The sequence below is a fragment of the Entamoeba histolytica genome, genomic scaffold, assembly GCF_000208925.1.
Source record: "Entamoeba histolytica HM-1:IMSS scf_1104750517067 genomic scaffold, whole genome shotgun sequence".
NCBI classification, from domain to species: domain Eukaryota; phylum Evosea; order Mastigamoebida; family Endamoebidae; genus Entamoeba; species Entamoeba histolytica.
The window spans coordinates 77,610-96,438 of NW_001914891.1; the positions used below are offsets into that span (position 1 = coordinate 77,610).

The 18,829-nt window shown below is 25.6% G+C and overlaps 8 protein-coding genes across 8 annotated transcripts in view, besides 1 other annotated feature; 6 read left to right on the plus strand and 2 right to left on the minus strand.

Annotated features, from left to right (window-relative positions):
• EHI_051870 (70 kDa peptidyl-prolyl isomerase, putative) overlaps positions 1 to 948 on the minus strand; it is a gene marked incomplete at both ends in the record, with an annotated part of 1,140 nt that extends 192 nt beyond the window's left edge. The window contains one exon of the mRNA XM_001913533.1: positions 1 to 948. This exon is cut by the window's left edge and continues 192 nt beyond it. Within this exon, the coding sequence (XP_001913568.1) occupies positions 1 to 948 (948 nt within the window).
• Positions 949 to 1,168: 220 nt separating this feature from the next.
• On the plus strand, positions 1,169 to 2,439 carry EHI_051880 (WD domain containing protein; the record flags this gene model as incomplete). Its single annotated transcript, XM_001913534.1, has 2 exons — positions 1,169 to 1,702; positions 1,756 to 2,439. 2 exons carry the CDS (start codon positions 1,169 to 1,171, stop codon positions 2,437 to 2,439), a joined length of 1,218 nt encoding a protein of 405 aa, XP_001913569.1.
• Positions 2,440 to 2,566: 127 nt separating this feature from the next.
• On the plus strand, positions 2,567 to 3,481 carry EHI_051890 (Serine/threonine-protein phosphatase ppe1, putative; the record flags this gene model as incomplete). The annotated part of the gene is made up of 1 exon (XM_648311.1): positions 2,567 to 3,481. The coding sequence occupies one exon, from the start codon at positions 2,567 to 2,569 to the stop codon at positions 3,479 to 3,481; it is 915 nt and encodes a 304-aa protein (XP_653403.1).
• Positions 3,482 to 3,592: 111 nt separating this feature from the next.
• EHI_051900 (protein kinase domain containing protein) lies at positions 3,593 to 5,110 on the plus strand (the record flags this gene model as incomplete). The annotated part of the gene is made up of 1 exon (XM_648310.1): positions 3,593 to 5,110. The coding sequence occupies one exon, from the start codon at positions 3,593 to 3,595 to the stop codon at positions 5,108 to 5,110; it is 1,518 nt and encodes a 505-aa protein (XP_653402.1).
• A 178-nt stretch (positions 5,111 to 5,288) lies between these two features.
• EHI_051910 (protein kinase, putative) lies at positions 5,289 to 9,026 on the plus strand (the record flags this gene model as incomplete). Its single annotated transcript, XM_648309.2, has 1 exon — positions 5,289 to 9,026. The coding sequence occupies one exon, from the start codon at positions 5,289 to 5,291 to the stop codon at positions 9,024 to 9,026; it is 3,738 nt and encodes a 1,245-aa protein (XP_653401.2).
• An 813-nt stretch (positions 9,027 to 9,839) lies between these two features.
• Positions 9,840 to 10,694, plus strand: EHI_051920 (protein kinase, putative; the record flags this gene model as incomplete). Its single annotated transcript, XM_001913535.1, has 1 exon — positions 9,840 to 10,694. One exon carries the CDS (start codon positions 9,840 to 9,842, stop codon positions 10,692 to 10,694), a length of 855 nt encoding a protein of 284 aa, XP_001913570.1.
• A 115-nt stretch (positions 10,695 to 10,809) lies between these two features.
• On the plus strand, positions 10,810 to 11,669 carry EHI_051930 (uncharacterized protein). Its single transcript, XM_648308.2, has one exon. It carries the CDS (start codon positions 10,960 to 10,962, stop codon positions 11,632 to 11,634), a length of 675 nt encoding a protein of 224 aa, XP_653400.1. The 5' UTR covers positions 10,810 to 10,959; the 3' UTR covers positions 11,635 to 11,669.
• Positions 11,670 to 11,773: 104 nt separating this feature from the next.
• On the minus strand, positions 11,774 to 13,069 carry EHI_051940 (poly(ADP-ribose) glycohydrolase, putative; the record flags this gene model as incomplete). Its single annotated transcript, XM_648307.1, has 1 exon — positions 11,774 to 13,069. The coding sequence occupies one exon, from the start codon at positions 13,067 to 13,069 to the stop codon at positions 11,774 to 11,776; it is 1,296 nt and encodes a 431-aa protein (XP_653399.1).
• A 907-nt stretch (positions 13,070 to 13,976) lies between these two features.
• Positions 13,977 to 18,588: a repeat region.
• Positions 18,589 to 18,829: the final 241 nt, after the last annotated feature.

Consider the following 18,829-nt stretch of genomic DNA (forward strand, 5'->3'; position numbering starts at 1 on the left):
TAATGCACTAAACATTTTGGCATATCTTCTTTTATCATTCTTTTCCTCTTCCATTCTCTTTCTTTTAATTCCATTCATTTCATATTTAACTTCTTTATTATTTGGATCAATAGAAAGAACTTTATTAAAATCACTTTCAGCTTTTTCTACTTGTCCTTTTTCTAAATAAGCCTTTCCTCTTCTTAATAATGCCTTTAAGTTTTCTGCATCGACAGCAAGAACTTTATCTGTATATTCAATGACTTGATCATATTCTTTAAAATGAAGATGCATTGCTGAAATATTACCAAATAATATTGTTTGAATCTTCTTAGCTGCTTCTTTTTGATCTTCAGGAATTCTATAATCATTATCAAGATAATCAAGTGCTCTTAAATAACATCTTAATGCTCTCTTTTGTAATTTTCTTTTGACCATTTCATTTCCTTGTGCCTTCTTTTCTTCTGCATGTTTAACTATATTTTCTGGTGCAATTGTAAATGGTGTTGGAACAGGTTCCATTCCTTTAAGTGTAACTTTAAATGTAATTTCTTTATTTGGCTCAATACTTCTTTCTTTATCTCCACAACTTCCAAATGCATCTTCTGGTTTAAGAGTAAATGTACACTTTTCATTTAATTTCATTGACTCAATACCTTTTTCAAATCCTTCACAAATCACTGGCATATCTCCAACTTTAAATTTAAAGTCTTTTTTCTCTTCAATAACTCTATCACCATCTAACATTGTATAATCAACTGTGCACAAACAATCATCAGTTGGTTTCTCATATCCAGTTCCTTCTACTTCAACTGTCTTTGGAAAACTTTCTTTGACTTCTTCTTCCATTGGTTCTTCATCATGTCCACCTTCACACCCACAATGTTCATCACTACATCCACAATGTCCACTTTCACATCCACAATGTTCACCATTGCATTCACACTTCTTTTCAGTTTCTTTATCCATCAAATGATATTTCTATCATCTTCATATCTTTTATTTCAAAGTCTGACGTGGTGCATTTTCATTCTTTTTGTTTTACAACACAACGCCACGTTGATAATTTATTTATGTTTTAAATAACAGAAATTAAAATTAGGGTTTTTTAAAAAGAAATAACAAAAATAATGAAAAACAACGATAGTTTATTTGCAACGAACTGTTAATACCAAGAGTTTGAACATTCATGAGTGACCCTTTTCTTGTACCATTCAAACAACGATTGGCAACTGAAAAACCTAAACCACAAAAAAGAGTTGAACGTATTCAAACTGAGTTTAAATATAATCATAGTAATGAAGACACTGATAAACAACGACTTACTATGGCTCAAAAACATATTGAAGATATTAAAAAAGAACATGAACGATTAATGGTTGGAGTTACTGATGAAGAAACAAAACCTAAAAGTGTATTAGAAACATTATTTAATGAATCAATTGATCAAAGCAAAAAACAAACATCACTTTCAGATGATCTTCATTTAAGTTCTACAGTTATAACTAAAACAACAAGACATTTAAATAAAGCATGTACAGCTGTTAAAATAAATAAAAATGATCAAAATAAAGTGTATGTAGCATCATTAAATGGTAAAATAATGATTTATGATATAATTACTAATCAATATTGTGGAGAACTTACTGTTCCTTGTATTGATAAAACAAAAATAAGACCTGAAATTTTATCATTAGCAATTAGTCATGATAATAAATATATTGTAGCTACAACTAAAAATCATCATATCCTTATTTATGACTCTTCTAATATCAGTTACTTGGAACACTTAAAGGTCACCAAGATATTGTTACTTCATGTGTTTTTAGAGATGGAACATATGAATTATATAGTTGTAGTTATGATAGAAGTGTTAAAGTATGGAATATTGAAAATATTAGTTTAATGGATACATTGTATGGACATAGATCAAATATTAATTGTATTGATGCATTATCTAAAGAGCGTTGTGTTACTGGTTCTTCTGATAAATCTATAAGAATCTTTAAAGTAGCAGAAGAGTCTCAATTAATTTATAATGCTTATAATGAAATTGAATGTGTAAGTTTACTAAATGAAACAACATATATTGCTGGATCTTTTGATGGAACATTGTCAGTTTACATAGTATCAAAGAAAACACCAAAATATATATTAGAAGCAGCACATAAACAAGTCACAGCATTATGTGCTATTCAATATAGTGATGTTATCTTCAGTGGAGGAGTAGAAGGAATAGTAAAAATGTGGAAAATAAACATGCCCACTTCATTTAAATCCTCAGAAACACTTTCATTAGAACTTCTGGGTGAGGTTAATGTTGGGGGATGTGTTAATTCTATTGATGTTACAAAAGACCATTCAGCCATAGTTTGTGCAATAGGAAAGAGGTATAGACTAGGTGATTGGAATAAAACAGAAAATGCTGTGAATGGAATATCCATTGTGAAATTACATTGATTGATTTTTGTTATTCTTGACAAAATTCTATTTGTTAGTTTTTTCGTTTTTTAAAAAAACACTAAAAATTCAAAAAGTGAAAAAGAAGAACTTAAAAAGAACTTTATAAAAGGAGCAATAAAAAAGAATGGATATTGATAAGTGTATAGAACAAGTGAAAGGTGGTGATATTCTAAGTGAACACGATTTATTAGAATTATGTTTTACAGTAAAAGCAATTATGGCATTAGAGTCAAATGTTCTTGAAATTAAAACACCTGTAACAGTATGTGGAGATATTCATGGTCAATTCTATGACTTATTACGACTTTTCGAAATTGGAGGAAATATTCCAGATGTTCAATATTTGTTTATGGGGGATTATGTTGATAGAGGAATATATTCAATAGAAACTATTACATTTTTATTATTACATAAAGTAAAATATCCAGATAGAATTCATTTGTTGAGAGGTAATCACGAAACACGAATGATTACTCAAGACTATGGATTTTATGATGAGTGCATTCAAAAGTATGGCAATCCTGCTGCTTGGACTATTTTCATGGATGTATTTGATTATTTTAGTGTTGCTGCTGTTATTGATAATTCTATTTATTGTGTCCATGGAGGACTTTCACCTACATTAAGAACAATAGATCAAATTAGATATTGTATTGATCGTAATGAAGAAGTCCCACATGAGGGATCTTTCTGTGACTTAATGTGGTCTGATCCTGAAGAGAATGAAAAAGGAATGAGAGTAAGTTCAAGAGGAGCTGGGTATCTTTTTGGAAAGAAACCAGTTGATGACTTTTGTCAAATTAACAATATACAATTGATTGCTCGTGCACACCAATTAGTTATGGAAGGATATAAATATCAATTTGAAAATAAATTGGTCACAGTGTGGTCCGCACCAAATTATTGTTCACGTTGTGGTAATATTGCTTCTATTATGAAAGTAAATGAAAACTTAGAACGTAACTTTACATTATTTGATGCTGTTTCTGATGAAGAAAAACCAATTCCAAAGAGAGTTGTTGCTTCTATGTTTAATTGATCCATACAAATTAATCAACTTCGTTAAAATAAAAGTTTTTTTGTTAAATTTTTTTTAAGATAAAAAATAAAATGTGATTAAATAAGATTAAATCTTGTTTTGTGGTTTGGTATGCAACATGTTGAATTAAACTTGACTGAACAATTTGCTTATGTTGATCCTCATTTATTCTATTCTAATGAAGACCATACCATTTCATGTCAACTGGTTTGGGTAACAAAAACAGATGGAAGAGATAGTGTACTTATAAGATATAATATTCAAAAGTATTCACAAGATATTCAAAATAAAATGGTTTGTTTAGTGAGTCAAATGAAAAATTGGGAGAATTTCTACAGATGGTTTCTTCCAGTAAAAAATGTTATTAGTGGGATTTTTAATGGGTCAAAGGAAATTTGGATTGTTTGTGAAAATTGTCAATCAATAAGTTGTGAAGAATATTTAAAAAATGTCCAAATAAAAGAAGATGAAGAACGTAGTCATATAGCATGTTTTATTAATATGTGTAATAATATAGAACAAATGAAATTAAAAGTTAATCTTGAACTAAATGAGATTTTTGTTTGTTCAGAAGCAAATGATTTTAGGCCAACGTTTAAAGTAACTCCTATTAGTTTTTTAAATGGTATTTTAAATGAAAGAAAAATACAAGAAAGTGTTATTGATATTATTAAAATATTTAAATCAACACAGTTTACTGACATCATTAATTTTATTAAGATAAAACAATTAAGAGAAATAAAACAATTAAAAATTATTCAGCAAGCATTACAAGAAAATCAATTTGATTCATTTGATTTAAGAAAATGCATTCCATTAAATATTGTTGGAAATGGAGCTTATGGGACTATTATAAAAATAAGATACAATGGAAAATTTTATGCTTTAAAACAAACAGACTGTTCAAAGAAAGTTGAAATTGAAAAAGAATTTATTGTATTAAAACAATGTAATAATCAACGTATTATTAAATGTTATGGAATTGCATCATCTTGGTATTCTATTTCTTCTCAGCTTCAACACCTCAAACAGAAGGCACAAAAGTCATTATATTTATTACTTGATTATTATGAAAATGATAATTTTGATCAATACTTAAACAAAAGAAAACAATTAAAACAAAGTCTCTCAAATGAGGAAATGAATCATTTCATTAATGAAATGATTATTTCCATAAAATATCTTCAAACTCAAAAAGAGTTTATCCATGGTGATATTAAACCAGAAAATTTTATGGTTGATTGTTCTGTTACAAAACCAAGACTTGTATTATCTGATTTTGGAAATTGTCGTTCATTTTCTAATGAATCTATTTTAATTAGAGGTAAATCAAAAGACTTTAATTCAAGTCATAGATTACCACTGTCAATTAATCATGACATCTATCCATTGGGAGTTTGTTTCTATAGGATTCTTACAAATAAACTTCCATTTGGACAAACTGCAGATGAAGTAAAAGCTTCATACTCAACAAATAAAACACTTTCATTTCCTAAATCTATTCTTTCAAATGAACAATTTCATTCAAAAATAGAGCTGATTAAAAGAATGTTAGAATTTAAAGAACAAGAACGAATGACATTTGAGGAATTATTTAATCATCCATTAGTTATTTCTTTAATAGAATAATTCCAATTTTATTATTTTGTTTTCTCTTTTTAAAATAAAGAAAGAGAAAAAGAGAATTGTATTAATAGTCTTTTTTTTTCATAAAAAGAAAGGTGAAAAGTTTAACCAGAAAATTCATTACTTTTTAGAAAGAAAAAATAAACAAAGAAATGGAATTCTTAATAATCACTTAAATGCCATGACGTTTTTTATTATTTTCATTAGTATTATTCTTTCTTTTGTTCATGGAAGTTGTTGGTATGTTAGCAATGATAATGAAATTCGATGGGGAATATCTACCAATTGTGGAAAGTTTATTGGTTTCACACAGTATTATGATAATAAGATTGATTGGTTTCAGTTTAATTCAGGATGTTGTGGAGAAAATAAAACTTATTATAAAATTTATCCAGGGAGTAATGAAGCTGAAAAAGCTGTTGATTTTGTTTTAGGAACTGAAATTCAAACTGTATGGATGTACCCTTCTCAACCTGATAAACATTTCTCTATTTATTTGAGAAATATTAAAGAAGGGTTTGTTGGTATATTTAAACGAAGTTCTATTCCTGTGAGTGGAATTAATAATAATATTTATGTTTATAACACACCAGCAGTAATAATTGGAAATGGATATGATCGTTTTTATATCAGATACCAAAGCTATACTAATAGACCATATCTTAATCTTCAAATAATATCAACAACAACTGTTATGAGAGAGTTATATGTTAATAAGAGAAATATTCAAAGTGGGTGTAGTTATGCTTTCAACACAAATGGTAATGTAAATGTTTATGATGCACAAAGTGGTTGTACTTTTTATGAAGTTTGTTCAAAGCCTAATTTAAAAAGATATGTAATGTGTAAAAATGAAACTCTTTCAATAAAAAATGATTGTAGATGTTATATTCCAAGTACAACATCAACAGCATCAGTTATTAACTTTGGAATGGTTTTTCCTGATTGTATATATAATAGTAGTTTATATGACTTAACTATTTTTGCAAACCAAACAATTATTAAACTTGACTCTACTAAAGGGTATCAATGGAATTCATTTATATTTGAATCTAGAACACTTCCTTTAACAATAGAAAATAATCAACTTATTAATTTAACTGGAACAACTACATTACCAAACAAAAGAATTATTATTAGTAATGATGTTTATTTCAATAAATTAATTATTCCAACTGTAAATTTTAATATGACTCATGTATTTGGAGAATGGGATGCAATTGATATTGATGTTAGTCAAATTAGTACTGATTCAGTTTTATTTATTGGGTATTTTAAGTCAAGTGGAATACCAAACACAATTCGAGTTGGGTGTAACAATGGAAATTTTACAAGGTATGTTAAAGATACATCAACAATAGATTGTCAGTGTATTTATTCTAATGACCAATATGACCTGAGTGATTGTGAAATAGTCAGTAAAATTTACTCAAATGCACTTAATTTAATATTAAATAATAGTATTTATGATAAAGAAAATGTTTATTGGAATTCAACTGTGATAAAATATCAAAATAGTCTTATTAAAGGTTCAATCACAAGTGAGTCATGTTCTATTGAACAATCTATAACAATAAATGGAATACTTCAATGCAATATATTAACTATTTCAGGAAATTCTATAATTAGTATTTCTGAGGATGGAAAGTTAATAGTCACTAACCTTATTGTTGAGAAACAGAGTACAGTCACAATATCATCACCAATAAATACCAATATTTTAATTGAAACAATAAATATTTATGGGTCATTATTATTTGATGATTCTACGAATGTTATTTCTCAATCTAAAACGATTTTAAATCAAAATAGTCAACTTAAAACAATAAATTATGCTTCAATCAAAGAACTTCAAATATTAGGAACAAGTACATTAAAATCAGATAGTAATATTTTTATTTCAACATTGATTCAAACAACAAGTAGGTTAAATGTGGATGTTAAACAAATTGAAATAAATAAAGGAGATTTAATTTTTGGAAGTATAAATGTAATGAATCCAATTATTATTTCAATCTTTGTTTCTACAATTGATATTGAGTCTATTGTCAATCCATTGACAGATCCTAACTTAATGTTTATAACAATAGATCATTCAACAACTCCATTAAATATTATGAGAATTCCTTCTATTCCAAATTCAATATCAATTAATTTTATTTTAAATAAGTATCGTAAAATTAATCTACCCTCTTCTAATAATATAAATTTTATTTGTGATAAACAAGCTATTGTAATTGGAACAGGAAATGACTTAATTTGTTCTGTAATTGGATTAACAAATAAAGTATGTAATCCTCAACCTGATAATTCTTATTTAGATGAAAATGGTTTGCATGATTATTCATGTCCAGGTCATTCCAACTCAATAGTGTCAACTTATCTGATTATTGATTCAGTAAATTCGTACTCATTTGAGTCTGATGAAAGATATAATTTGATTACCCTTTTAAGACAAGCTACTCTTTATGTTTCATATCATGATTTATTAATAAAATCTTATACCTCTTTTATTATTGATGGTACTCTTAATTCTGTTCTTGTAGAGTCAATTGGAAATTCATCTTCAATTATTGTAACTTCTCTTTCTCCATTACTTTTATTTGTTGACAACTCATTAGGTATAACTATTTTAACAAATAATGCAGTTGTAAGTTCATATGGATTGTGTAAAACTGGGTTATTATCAAATACAAATTCTGAATGTAAAATATGTAGATATTTAACAAAAGAAGATGGAGAGTGTACTGACCCTATAATAACAATAGAACATTGTGAGTTATATATTAAGAATGGATTATGTGAACGTTGTGAAGAAGGTTTTTTTTCTACTGGAAATTCTTGTAATGAATGTACATCAAATTGTAAGATTTGCAATTCTGAAAAATGTTTTTTATGTTTTGACAATTATATTGTAAGTGGAACAAAATGTATTGAAACAAGTAATTGTAAATATATGAATAATGGAATATGTTTAGTTTGTCCTCCTGGTAAAACTCAAGAACCTTCAATGGAAAAATGTTCTGTTAATTGTCCAAATGGATGTGATACATGTTCTTCTTCAGATGTATGTATTCATTGTAGTATAAATAATAGTTATATAAAAAATAATGACCAATGTGAATTAAAACAATCAACAAACCAAATTACAAATAAACAAGTTATTGATTGTCAAGATGGATTTTATCTTAAGGAGGGGTCTTGTGTTTCTTGTGAAAATGATTGTTCCAAATGTTTATATAATGATAAAACAGAAACTATTCAATGTTTAGAATGTCCTGAAGGAAAAGTAATTGTAAATGGAAAGAGTTGTCAACCAATAGAGTCTGTTGGTTGTAAAACAAGTGTTAATAGTAAGTGTATTGTTTGTACAGAATTTGATAAATATTTTGATGGGTCTAATTGTGTTTCATGTGGAAGTAATTGTAGTTTATGTACAGTAAATGGAAAATGTTCGTTATGTGATGATTCAACATATTTAAAATTAGACTCAACTTTTGATGATGGAATATGTCAATCAACACCAACAATAGAAAATTGTAAAGAATTTAATAAAGGAAGATGTGCCATTTGTTCTGATGGTTATTTTTTAAATAAGAATGGGAGTTGTGATGCATGTTATTATCCTTGTAAAAAATGTGTTAAATCTGCTGATATATGTTATGAATGTAATGAAGGATTTAGTCTTCAAGAAAATTCATGTATTAGTATTATTAAAAGTATTGAAAATTGTAAACAAACAATTCCACATTCTAACGATAAATGTTTAAAATGTGAAGATGGATATTACAGAGATGGAATATTATGTCGAGCATGTATAGATAATTGTAAAACATGTATTAAGAAAAATGAATGTTCTGAATGTATTAAAAATTTTTATAAAATATTACTTATGGATGTTCTCCAATATCTGAATTAACTCATTGTGAAGAAATTACTAATAAAGGATGTTCTCTTTGTGAATCAGGTTATTATTTAGAAAATTTTACATGTCATTTATGTTCTGAAGTGGATGAACATTGTACTGAATGTAATCAAATTAACAAACGATGTAAAGGTTGTAAACATAATTATATTTTAACAAATGAAAGTCATTGTGTACCTTATAATCAAGTAAAAGGATGTATAGAAGCAGCTCATTCTGTTTGTTTTTCATGCACTTTTTGGTATACCCCAAGTAATGATGGATTATCTTGTGAAAAACATCCTGTTTGGTGGGTTATATTAGTTATTGTGATATTATTAATTTTTATTATTACAACAGTATTTATATTAGTTGTCTTTGGGTTGTATAAAATATTATTATATATTAATAAAAAGAATCTCCAAAATAAAACAAGAAAAACATGTACTCATTTTGAAATTAAATACTCAAATATTCATTGGATTGAATTAAATGAGAAATGTCCTATTTTAGTGAATAAGAAGGTACTAACATTTGACACAAAAACAACAGAAATTCCTGTTAATAAAGAGACTAGAGAATTGCTTTGTATAGCCAATAGATCAAAACACACAACTCAAATATCACTTCTTAAAGAAGATAATTTAAATGAAAACTATTCAATAAGAACAAATCCACTTCAAATCATTTTGAAAAAAAAAGGAAGGATGTGAACTTGAAGTTTTTATAAATCCTCATTGTTCTGTTCATCTTATTGGTATTTTTAAAATACTTATTGATAATTTATCAACTGGTAAACGATACACAGTAACTATTTCAATTGATTGTATGACTGAAGTCAGTTGTCGGTTGAGTCCTAGTGATATTGTTGAAGAACGAATAATAGGTGAAGGGTCATTTGGAGTTGTTTTTCTTGGATACTTTAAAGGGAACAAAGTAGCAATTAAAAAGTTAAAAAAATTACAGGTATTAGAAAATATGATTAATGAATTTAAAGATGAAGTATCAATGTTAGAAAAGTTTAGAAATGAATATATTGTTCATTTTTATGGTGCTGTAATGATTCCAAATAAATTATGTTTTGTAACTGAATTTGCAGAATATGGTTCATTGTCTGATTTAATTGAAAAAAGAATGAAAAACAATCCACTTGATGAAAAATTGAAAATTAAATTCTGTTTAGATGCTGCTAAAGGAATTGAGTATCTTCATTCAAATGGAATATTACATCGTGATATTAAACCTGATAATATTTTAGCTATTTCATTAGAAAAAAATGTTGAGATTAATGGTAAGTTGACTGACTTTGGTAGTTCTAGAAATATTAACATGTTAATGACAAATATGACATTCACAAAAGGAATTGGAACACCTGTTTATATGGCACCAGAAATATTAAAAAAAGATAAATACAAAATGCCTGCAGATGTATATTCATTTGCTGTTACTATGCTTCATATACTTATGTGGAATGCTCCTTATCAAGGTTCTCTCTTTAAATATCCATGGTCAATAGCTAATTTTGTTGCTGATGGAAATAGGTTAGATTGTCCAGAAAATGTTAGTCCAGAGTGTTTTGAATTAATTGAACAATCTTGGGTACAAAATCCAAAAGAACGTTTGAGCATTAATGAAATAGTTATTAAATTACAACAACTTTACGATATTATTCAAATTAATTAAGTACTATATTGTTATATATGTCATTTTTATTAACACGTGAGTAGACGCGTGATGCAAACGTGTAGTTCAGCTGTTGATGAGTATGAGATGAACTTAATAATGATAGACTATACAATAAAAATATAGATACTTGTAGTGTAAGAAGAAATGAAAATATGAAAGGTAATACTTGATAGAGAAGAAACAAATGTGATGGTTAAATAGAATTATTAATTATAACAATAATAATCTTAAAATTTTTTTAAATCTTAAAAATCACAGGAAAATGGACCGAAGTCATCAACAACAAGAGGCAACATCTGGTTCTCCTGAAGACTCTGTTTATTCTGGTTATTCTTCTCCAAATCCTATAAGACAAGAAAATTCTTTTTCAGCAGGAACGTCTCAATACCCTACGTATCAGTCTTTTTCACCTTATATTCCTCAAGTGGTTCAATTTCCTCCAACACCACAACAACCTCAATTTCCTAATACATCTCAACCTCAATTTACTGATCAAGCTTATACTCCTTTACATCGTAGAAAGAGAAAATTTCAAAACATTACATATGAAAAACTACTTTCAGAAGAGGATTTAGCTTCAATGACAGTTGAAGAATTTGAAGATTATGTAAATGAACTTAAAGATCGAAGGACAATAACTAAAACTGAAAAGGCTACATTAAATAAAATTAAAAGAAAACTAAAAAATAAAGAAAGTGCTCGTAAAAGTAGACAGAAAAGTAAAGAAGCTTTTGTCAACCTTCAACAACAATTAGATGAATTAAAAAAACAATATGATGATGTTCTACGAATTAATTGTCAATTAATTGAAATAGCTGATGGGTGTGAAAGGTGTAGGCAAAGAATAAGACAAGTCCAACAACCGCCATTAGATCCAGGACAAGCTAATGCACAACCACCTCATCAACAATGTCAACCAATGTTTCCACATGCTTAGTTTTAAATCAAATTTATAACTGATTTTTTTTGTATAAATTTCTTTAATTTTAAGATAACATTTTTTGTTGAAGTTTTGTTTGAAAGTTTTTGTTGAAATTCTTTTTGACAGCATAATAAAAATCTAATTCAATTATGAATTATTTATGAAAAGATTGAACTTGTTGTTTAAAATAATCAACAAATGTATTCTTATCACCATCAAATGAACAAAGAATATAGTAAATATCTTTGACTGTCATTTTTTTGCTTTTACAAATCTCCATATAATCATTTAATTCATTATATCGACTAAAATTCATCCAATGTATTGAAGCTTCCAAACCTAAAGTTGAAAGAACCATATACTGTTGTGCCATTTTTAATAATTGGTCATTACCAAATGAACCACATCCCCATTGACCTGTGGCAATTTTATTACCAGCACATTGAAACCCAATCATACATTTATTTAAATCCCTGTCAATATTTTCTTTTCCAAAACAACTATTAATTACTGAGTCAATGGCTAGAATTATATTTGGTTGTTTTAATATTTGATTTTTACAAAAACCTATCCATTTAAATGTTTGTTGATATCCTTCACTCAAACTAATATGAAGTGTGTTTTTTATAAGTACTGCTTCATTATCTAATAATACTTCAAATAATATTAATGAAATTAAACATTCAGGTCTAACACTAAAAAGTAATTCTTCTTGAGTTATACTTGGTACAATTTTATGTATTTGTAGATATTTATTAGCAAAGTCAACATGGACATTCATTTCAGACATTTCTAAACCCCCACTAACAAAAGGATATGTTTTAATTGGGGTTTCATTGTGTTCCCAATCATATGGTTTTTTTTGAATAACTCGTTCATATGTAACAATTTCTTGAAGTGTTTTTTCATCCATTTCAATCATCACATGGAAATAAGCAAAGATACAAATAAGTCTTTGAATTGAAATACGACTATTCGTAGAAATGTACACAAAAGAAAGATTTCCAATACGTTCTACTTTCTTATCCCATTGAACATTAAAGAACGAACAAGCTAATATTCCAAATATTTCCCATCTTTTTATTTGAATTGTTGAAGGTGTTCCAGACTTTGAAATTGGAATATAAATAGTTGATTGATTCTTTTCTAAGTTCCCATCGTTGTTATTGATTAATTTGTTCATTGCATTTTTTAATCCACCAATAAACCATTGAAAATATTCTTCAAAAGACTTTTTTGTAACACCTAGTGAATGTACTTTGTTATAGAAAGATTTTAGAGCAATTTCATAGCCATCACCAACACCTTTGTTTATCTTTTTGTTTGTCCTTTCTTCCTCTTGGTTAATGAAAAATTCTACAACATCTTGACACGTTTTAAATTCTTTAGTAATAGCTGTTCTTATTTTTTCTATTGAAAGTGTGGATGTTTGAATTATTTTATTTTCCATTTAATAATTTTAAAGTTTTTATGAATAATAAAATAAAAAAAAGTTTTTTTAAAACAAATAAATCTGTTTAGACTTTGAACTAGAAATTATCATAAATTCTATTAATTATAATATAACTTCTATTTTAAAATTAAATTTGAAAGATAAGAAATATTTAAAAGAGTTTATTTAAACAATCATTATCTGTGTACAATTATTGGTTTATTATATCAGACATTTATTTATCATTTTATAAATATTTAATAAATAGAGATAAGTAAAATTACTTTATTATTATAACACTACTTAATAAATTGTTATCTGTTGATTTATTCATGAATGAATAAGTGATATAATTATTGAAATGAGATGTTCAAAGAGTGTGTTTGTGTTTATATAAAAAGAGAATGAATGAAATATTAATGAAGAAGGAAATAAGAATTCAAATAATGTTGACTAAAAACGCAGAATATAATACAATTACAATATAAAGAGTAGTAATAATCGTAAAAGAGAAAAATAGAAATCAGAGAGTAAGAAGAAATAGAAATAATTCATTAATAAATGAATGTGATAAATCTACAGTATCAAATAATAATTTATAAGTGAAGAATAAATTAATAAATAATAAATAAGATAATAACAACAATAAAGAATGAAATGAATAATTAAAAATATAATGTTAAGGTAGATAGATAATTGAATAATAAAAACAAATGATATTCAAATAAATCAACATTTAAATATTTGATTTTATTAGAACTTATAAATAGAAAGAACAAGAGGAATAATTAAAGAAATAATTATAAAACACATTCTAAAGAAATAAACTCAAGTGAATCAAAAATTAATATTTTACAAAAATTGACTTTGATTCGTTTTATTTCTTTAACAACTATTTTTAACACACAACATCGAATATACATATAAAATAAAAAAAAGGCAATTCATAAATATATCCACTATTGAATATTATGAATATTGAGAAGTGATTGCTTCACTTTCTTCAATATGCTCTATTGGTGTAATAGAGTTCATTTCTAACATGCTTGCATTAGATTGTTCTTCTTCTAGTGTGTTGCCAGAATTGTTTGTTTAAAACATTAAGTCTTTCATATTTTTGATAATTATTGTTCGTAGGATTTTGGGGAATTCTAATTGTAATTTTAGTGATTTTAATCTTCTTATAGACTCTTTGTGTATTAATCCATTTATTGATAATATTACAAGTATTATTTCTACATATATTAATTCTCTATTGTTTCTTAATTTCTCTTGTAAATCTTTGTATTTATTTATTTTATGAATATAATTTAATTCTAAATTATTATCTTGACATATAGCAACATCTATAATATATCATTTCTTTTCTGTAATATTTTGATAATATATATCTGGTCTTCTACCATGGAATGAATTGTCACTAATCAATAAATCTTTATTGTAAGTTATAACCATTTCATCATTATTAATACATTTAGGAGGATTATTAAAATCAATTGCATCAAATTCATTAAAATATGTAATTAATATGTGTTTATATATTTGTTTACAAACATAATCATGTTTTAATATTTGATTCTTCTTCATTACATACTAACAATATATGATTAATAGATGCAATTGTGTTAGGGCAATGTTTACAATATTTTAAAACATCATTTTGGAGTAATTTTGATTTAATACTTCCTGTCATAATTACTCCTTCTTGCATCTTTACTATTTGGAGGAATGCATTTCTTTTTATGTTTAATGACTTCCATGTTATTATTGTTAATTTCTTATGATTGAAAGTGCCATTTGCACATCTTATATATTCACCACATTTCTTTTCTTTCTTTTAAATATCTATCATTTAATTCATTATTTACCCATTCAATTACTTCCTTTACATCATGTTTTCTTTTATTTAATTCTATTACATTCATTAATTCATTAAAATTAATATTCTTACCAAATGCTTTCTTCATTCTTTTAATTATTCAATTTGGATTTTCTTTTATTGATTCTATCATTTCTCCTATTCCTGTGTTTAATATTTTTGTTTTAAATATATTCTTATTAATTCTTTACCACATTCATCTCTTGCTGACATTAATCCTATTCCCAATTCATTTATTTTAACATATAATCTACCTTTGGGATGTTTCTACTATATAATTGGAGTTGTATCAATGAATTTCTGATTTGTTTATTTATCTTCTCCAATTCTCCTAGTTTCCATGGGACAATACAAAATCCATATCTTAATTTGGAGATTATATCACTATTAATCTTTCTTATTGTATTGAGAATGCTATATTTCATAGTGTTTAATGATGATAAAATAGAAGATACATCATTTAATATTCTTGTACAATATTTATTAATATTTATTTTATCTCATATTTCAATACCAAGATATTTATAATGATTGTCATTAATTACTCATGGTAGTTCAGCTAATTCACCATTTATTTGACTATTAATATTAGTCATTATCCCACTCTTTTCTACATTAATTTTTAATATCCTATTGCATTAAATATTTATTTAGTTAATTTGTGGGCTTTTTCCATTTCATCGAGGCTATTAGTCATTATCTTTAAATCGTCCATATACAATATGTGGTTTAACTTGACTTGTTTTTCTTCTCCATTCATTTTGATATTTAATTTGTTAATTTGTTTATCTAATTGTTTAGATAATATGTCAATAGATAATACAAATAAAAGTGGAGATAAATTATCACCTTGTATTATTCCTCTTTCTAAATTAATTATACCCACACTTTCTTGATTATAATATAAATTAAGACATGTATTATTTAATATATATAATATACTATTAATTACTACAAGTGGGATATTAAAATATATTAAGCATTGTTTAATCCATTGGTGGTTAATACTATCATATGCTTTGGAGACGTCATAATATGTTTCTACCCACTTCCATTTAGCCTTTAATAATAATTGCTGGATTATAGTGTTGTATAATAATCCTTCTTTTGATGCGTATGTATATTTTTTACATCCAATTTGATTTAATGATAATTGTTTTTCAATTGGATTTAACATCAATTGGCTTTCTATTTTCATCTTTAATATTGATGTATATACTTTTAACAGACAAGTTAAACAAGTTATTTGTCTGTAATTCTGTGGGTCTAATTTATCTCATTTTTATATATTAGTATTGTTCTTCCTTGAATAAAATGGAGAGGTATTTCATTAGGATTGTTTAACCATTCATTAAATAATTTTAATAAATATTTCATTGGTTGTTCTAAATATTTAATCAAAAATCCTTGTATTTTATCAACATCATTTTACTTTCAAATTATCAATAAATTTAATGTAACAATCTAGTTCATTTGGAGTGATTATTGATATTCTATCATTAATTCTGTTTTCTATTAATATTTCATATAAATTAATATTTAGACAAATCTATAATAGTGTTAGTTTCATAGATTCATTTCCAGAAATTAATAGTGGAGATATTATCTGGATATTCATCTTCTTTAGATTTATTTAGATATTGCCTTTTTCCGTATTTCATCATTTTATATTTCCATCTTATTCTTTTCCAATTATTCTTTCTTATTTCTATTTCTATTCTTTTCATCTTTCGGAGGTATTTATAATAGTTTATTTGTTTTTGTTTTTATTTTAATATGATATATATCATTTTTCTTAATATGTAATATTCTTTTTAATTTCATATATTGTTTATTATTAAGTAAATCTCTTAATCCACATATTTTGATTGTAATATTCTTTCTATACTTTTCTTTCCACTTCTTTCTTGTTTATTTTTATTAATTATGTTAATAGTGGAAGATACTGATTTAATATAATGGTAATAATCATCTAATGTATTGATTATTATTTCATTTTTATTAATAATATTAATTATTTGATGTATTTTCTTCTTATTGTAATAATAGTTAATAAATTGTACATCTTCTTGTTCTTTCATTTCTTCTTCTTTAATTATTTTTATTACCTCCTCTTCTTCTATTTCTTCTTTCTTATTCTTGTTCATTCTAGTTATTATTTCTTTTAATTCTTTATCTTGACATTGATGTTTTATTATTTCTTCCTCCATTATTCTGTTTATTTCTCTTTTAATTTCATTCTTTATTTTAAATGTCTTCTTTATTATTTCTTTATATTCATTAATATCATTTGCTTTAATTCCAAATTCTTGTATTAGTCTTTCTATTATTTCTTCTTTATGTTGACATCTTAATTTTCTTTCAAATAATTTCAAAGCAAAACATTTATAAAGTGTTAAAATTTCTTCTTCTCTGTCTGTTTGCTTCCCCCGTTTTTTTGATTATCTAATTCTAATGTGGGGATATTCTTATGCTGAATATCCATTTCTTCAATTGATTTCTGCATTAACTTTCTTTTTTTGGAAGATCATCTTCACTTGATGATATTTCATCAACTACTACCACATTGGGGGAGAGGTCATTCACAATCTGTGATTCTGATGAGTCTGTTATATTGTAAGTTACCTCATCTTTCTTCTTTTCTTCCTGTGTATTTTTATTTTCTAATTTAGATAATTTATCTTTCAATAATAATTGTTGTGTTAAATTATTTACTTCAAACATTTTCCTTTCAGATTCAGCATTGAATTTAAATATTTTTATCACACCCGTTGTTTTTGTGCTTATCTCATTCTCATGCTTCTTCTTTAATGCCATAATATCCTTAGTTAGTTTCTTAATGGTTTGGTCTTTTATTTGCAATTCCTTTTTCATTTCTTCTTTCTTTTTTAATTCTTCTACTCTTTTTTATTTCTTCTACTTTTTTCTCATTTTCATTGTTTTCTTCTTCCTCTTCATTATTATTCTTCTTTATTTTTATTAAATTCTTTATCGTCTTCTTCACTTTCAATACTCATTACATAGTTATTGTATATTCTATTATCATTAATCTCATTTGGGTTGTACTGATTATTGTCTTCTTCCATTGTCATACTAATAGTCTCTTCTTCCTTTCTGATTGTTTTTGTTTTTTTTTTTCTCGTGCAAGAAAATACCATCTCTCCATATTGTTGATGATGTATATTCTTTAATCTTGGTATTTTTAATTTCTTCTACTTCTTGTGGTGTAAGTATTTTAATTTCTTCTTCAAAGAGTTTTTTCCAATATTCTTGGTTTTGTATTTCAATCATTTCTTTTCTTTGATTTCTATTTTGTTTCTTATTTTGATATTGTTTCTATCTTCTTTGTGTGTTATTATGGGATTTATTTCTATTATATTGATATTGTTTATTTGTATTTAAATTATTATTAAAGTGTTTATGACGATGATTATGAATGAAGTGATGAGTGAAATAATTTATATCATCTATGTTGTGATAGTTATGGTTATAATTATTATTGTAATGATTATTGTGATTATTCATGTATATCTTTCCATACAGATAATACCTATTTTCACTCATTCTTCTATCATTTATATTTCTTGGTTGATATGAATTTCTTCTTCTTTGATTATTTGTTTTTCTATATTTTTGTGGTGTCTCCTGTAATGCATCTATAACTTTGGCATAATAAAATAATAAATAAAGAAAAGAAACAAATATAAAAGAATGATTCTTTGTTGTATTTTCAAATTAAGTAATAATCAGTATTAATAAATTAATGAAGTGAATATTAATGAGAATAATTCAATTTAAATAAAATAAAATATGAATAATGATAAATAAATAATATTTCAATGAATAATATTTAACATTCATATTTCTTACATTAATTAATTATTCATTCTATTTAAATT

Coding starts and splice junctions, on each gene's coding strand:
- EHI_051930 (XM_648308.2), top strand. CDS start 10,960: ATGGACCGAAGTCATCAACAACAAGAGGCAACATCTGGTTCTCCTGAA.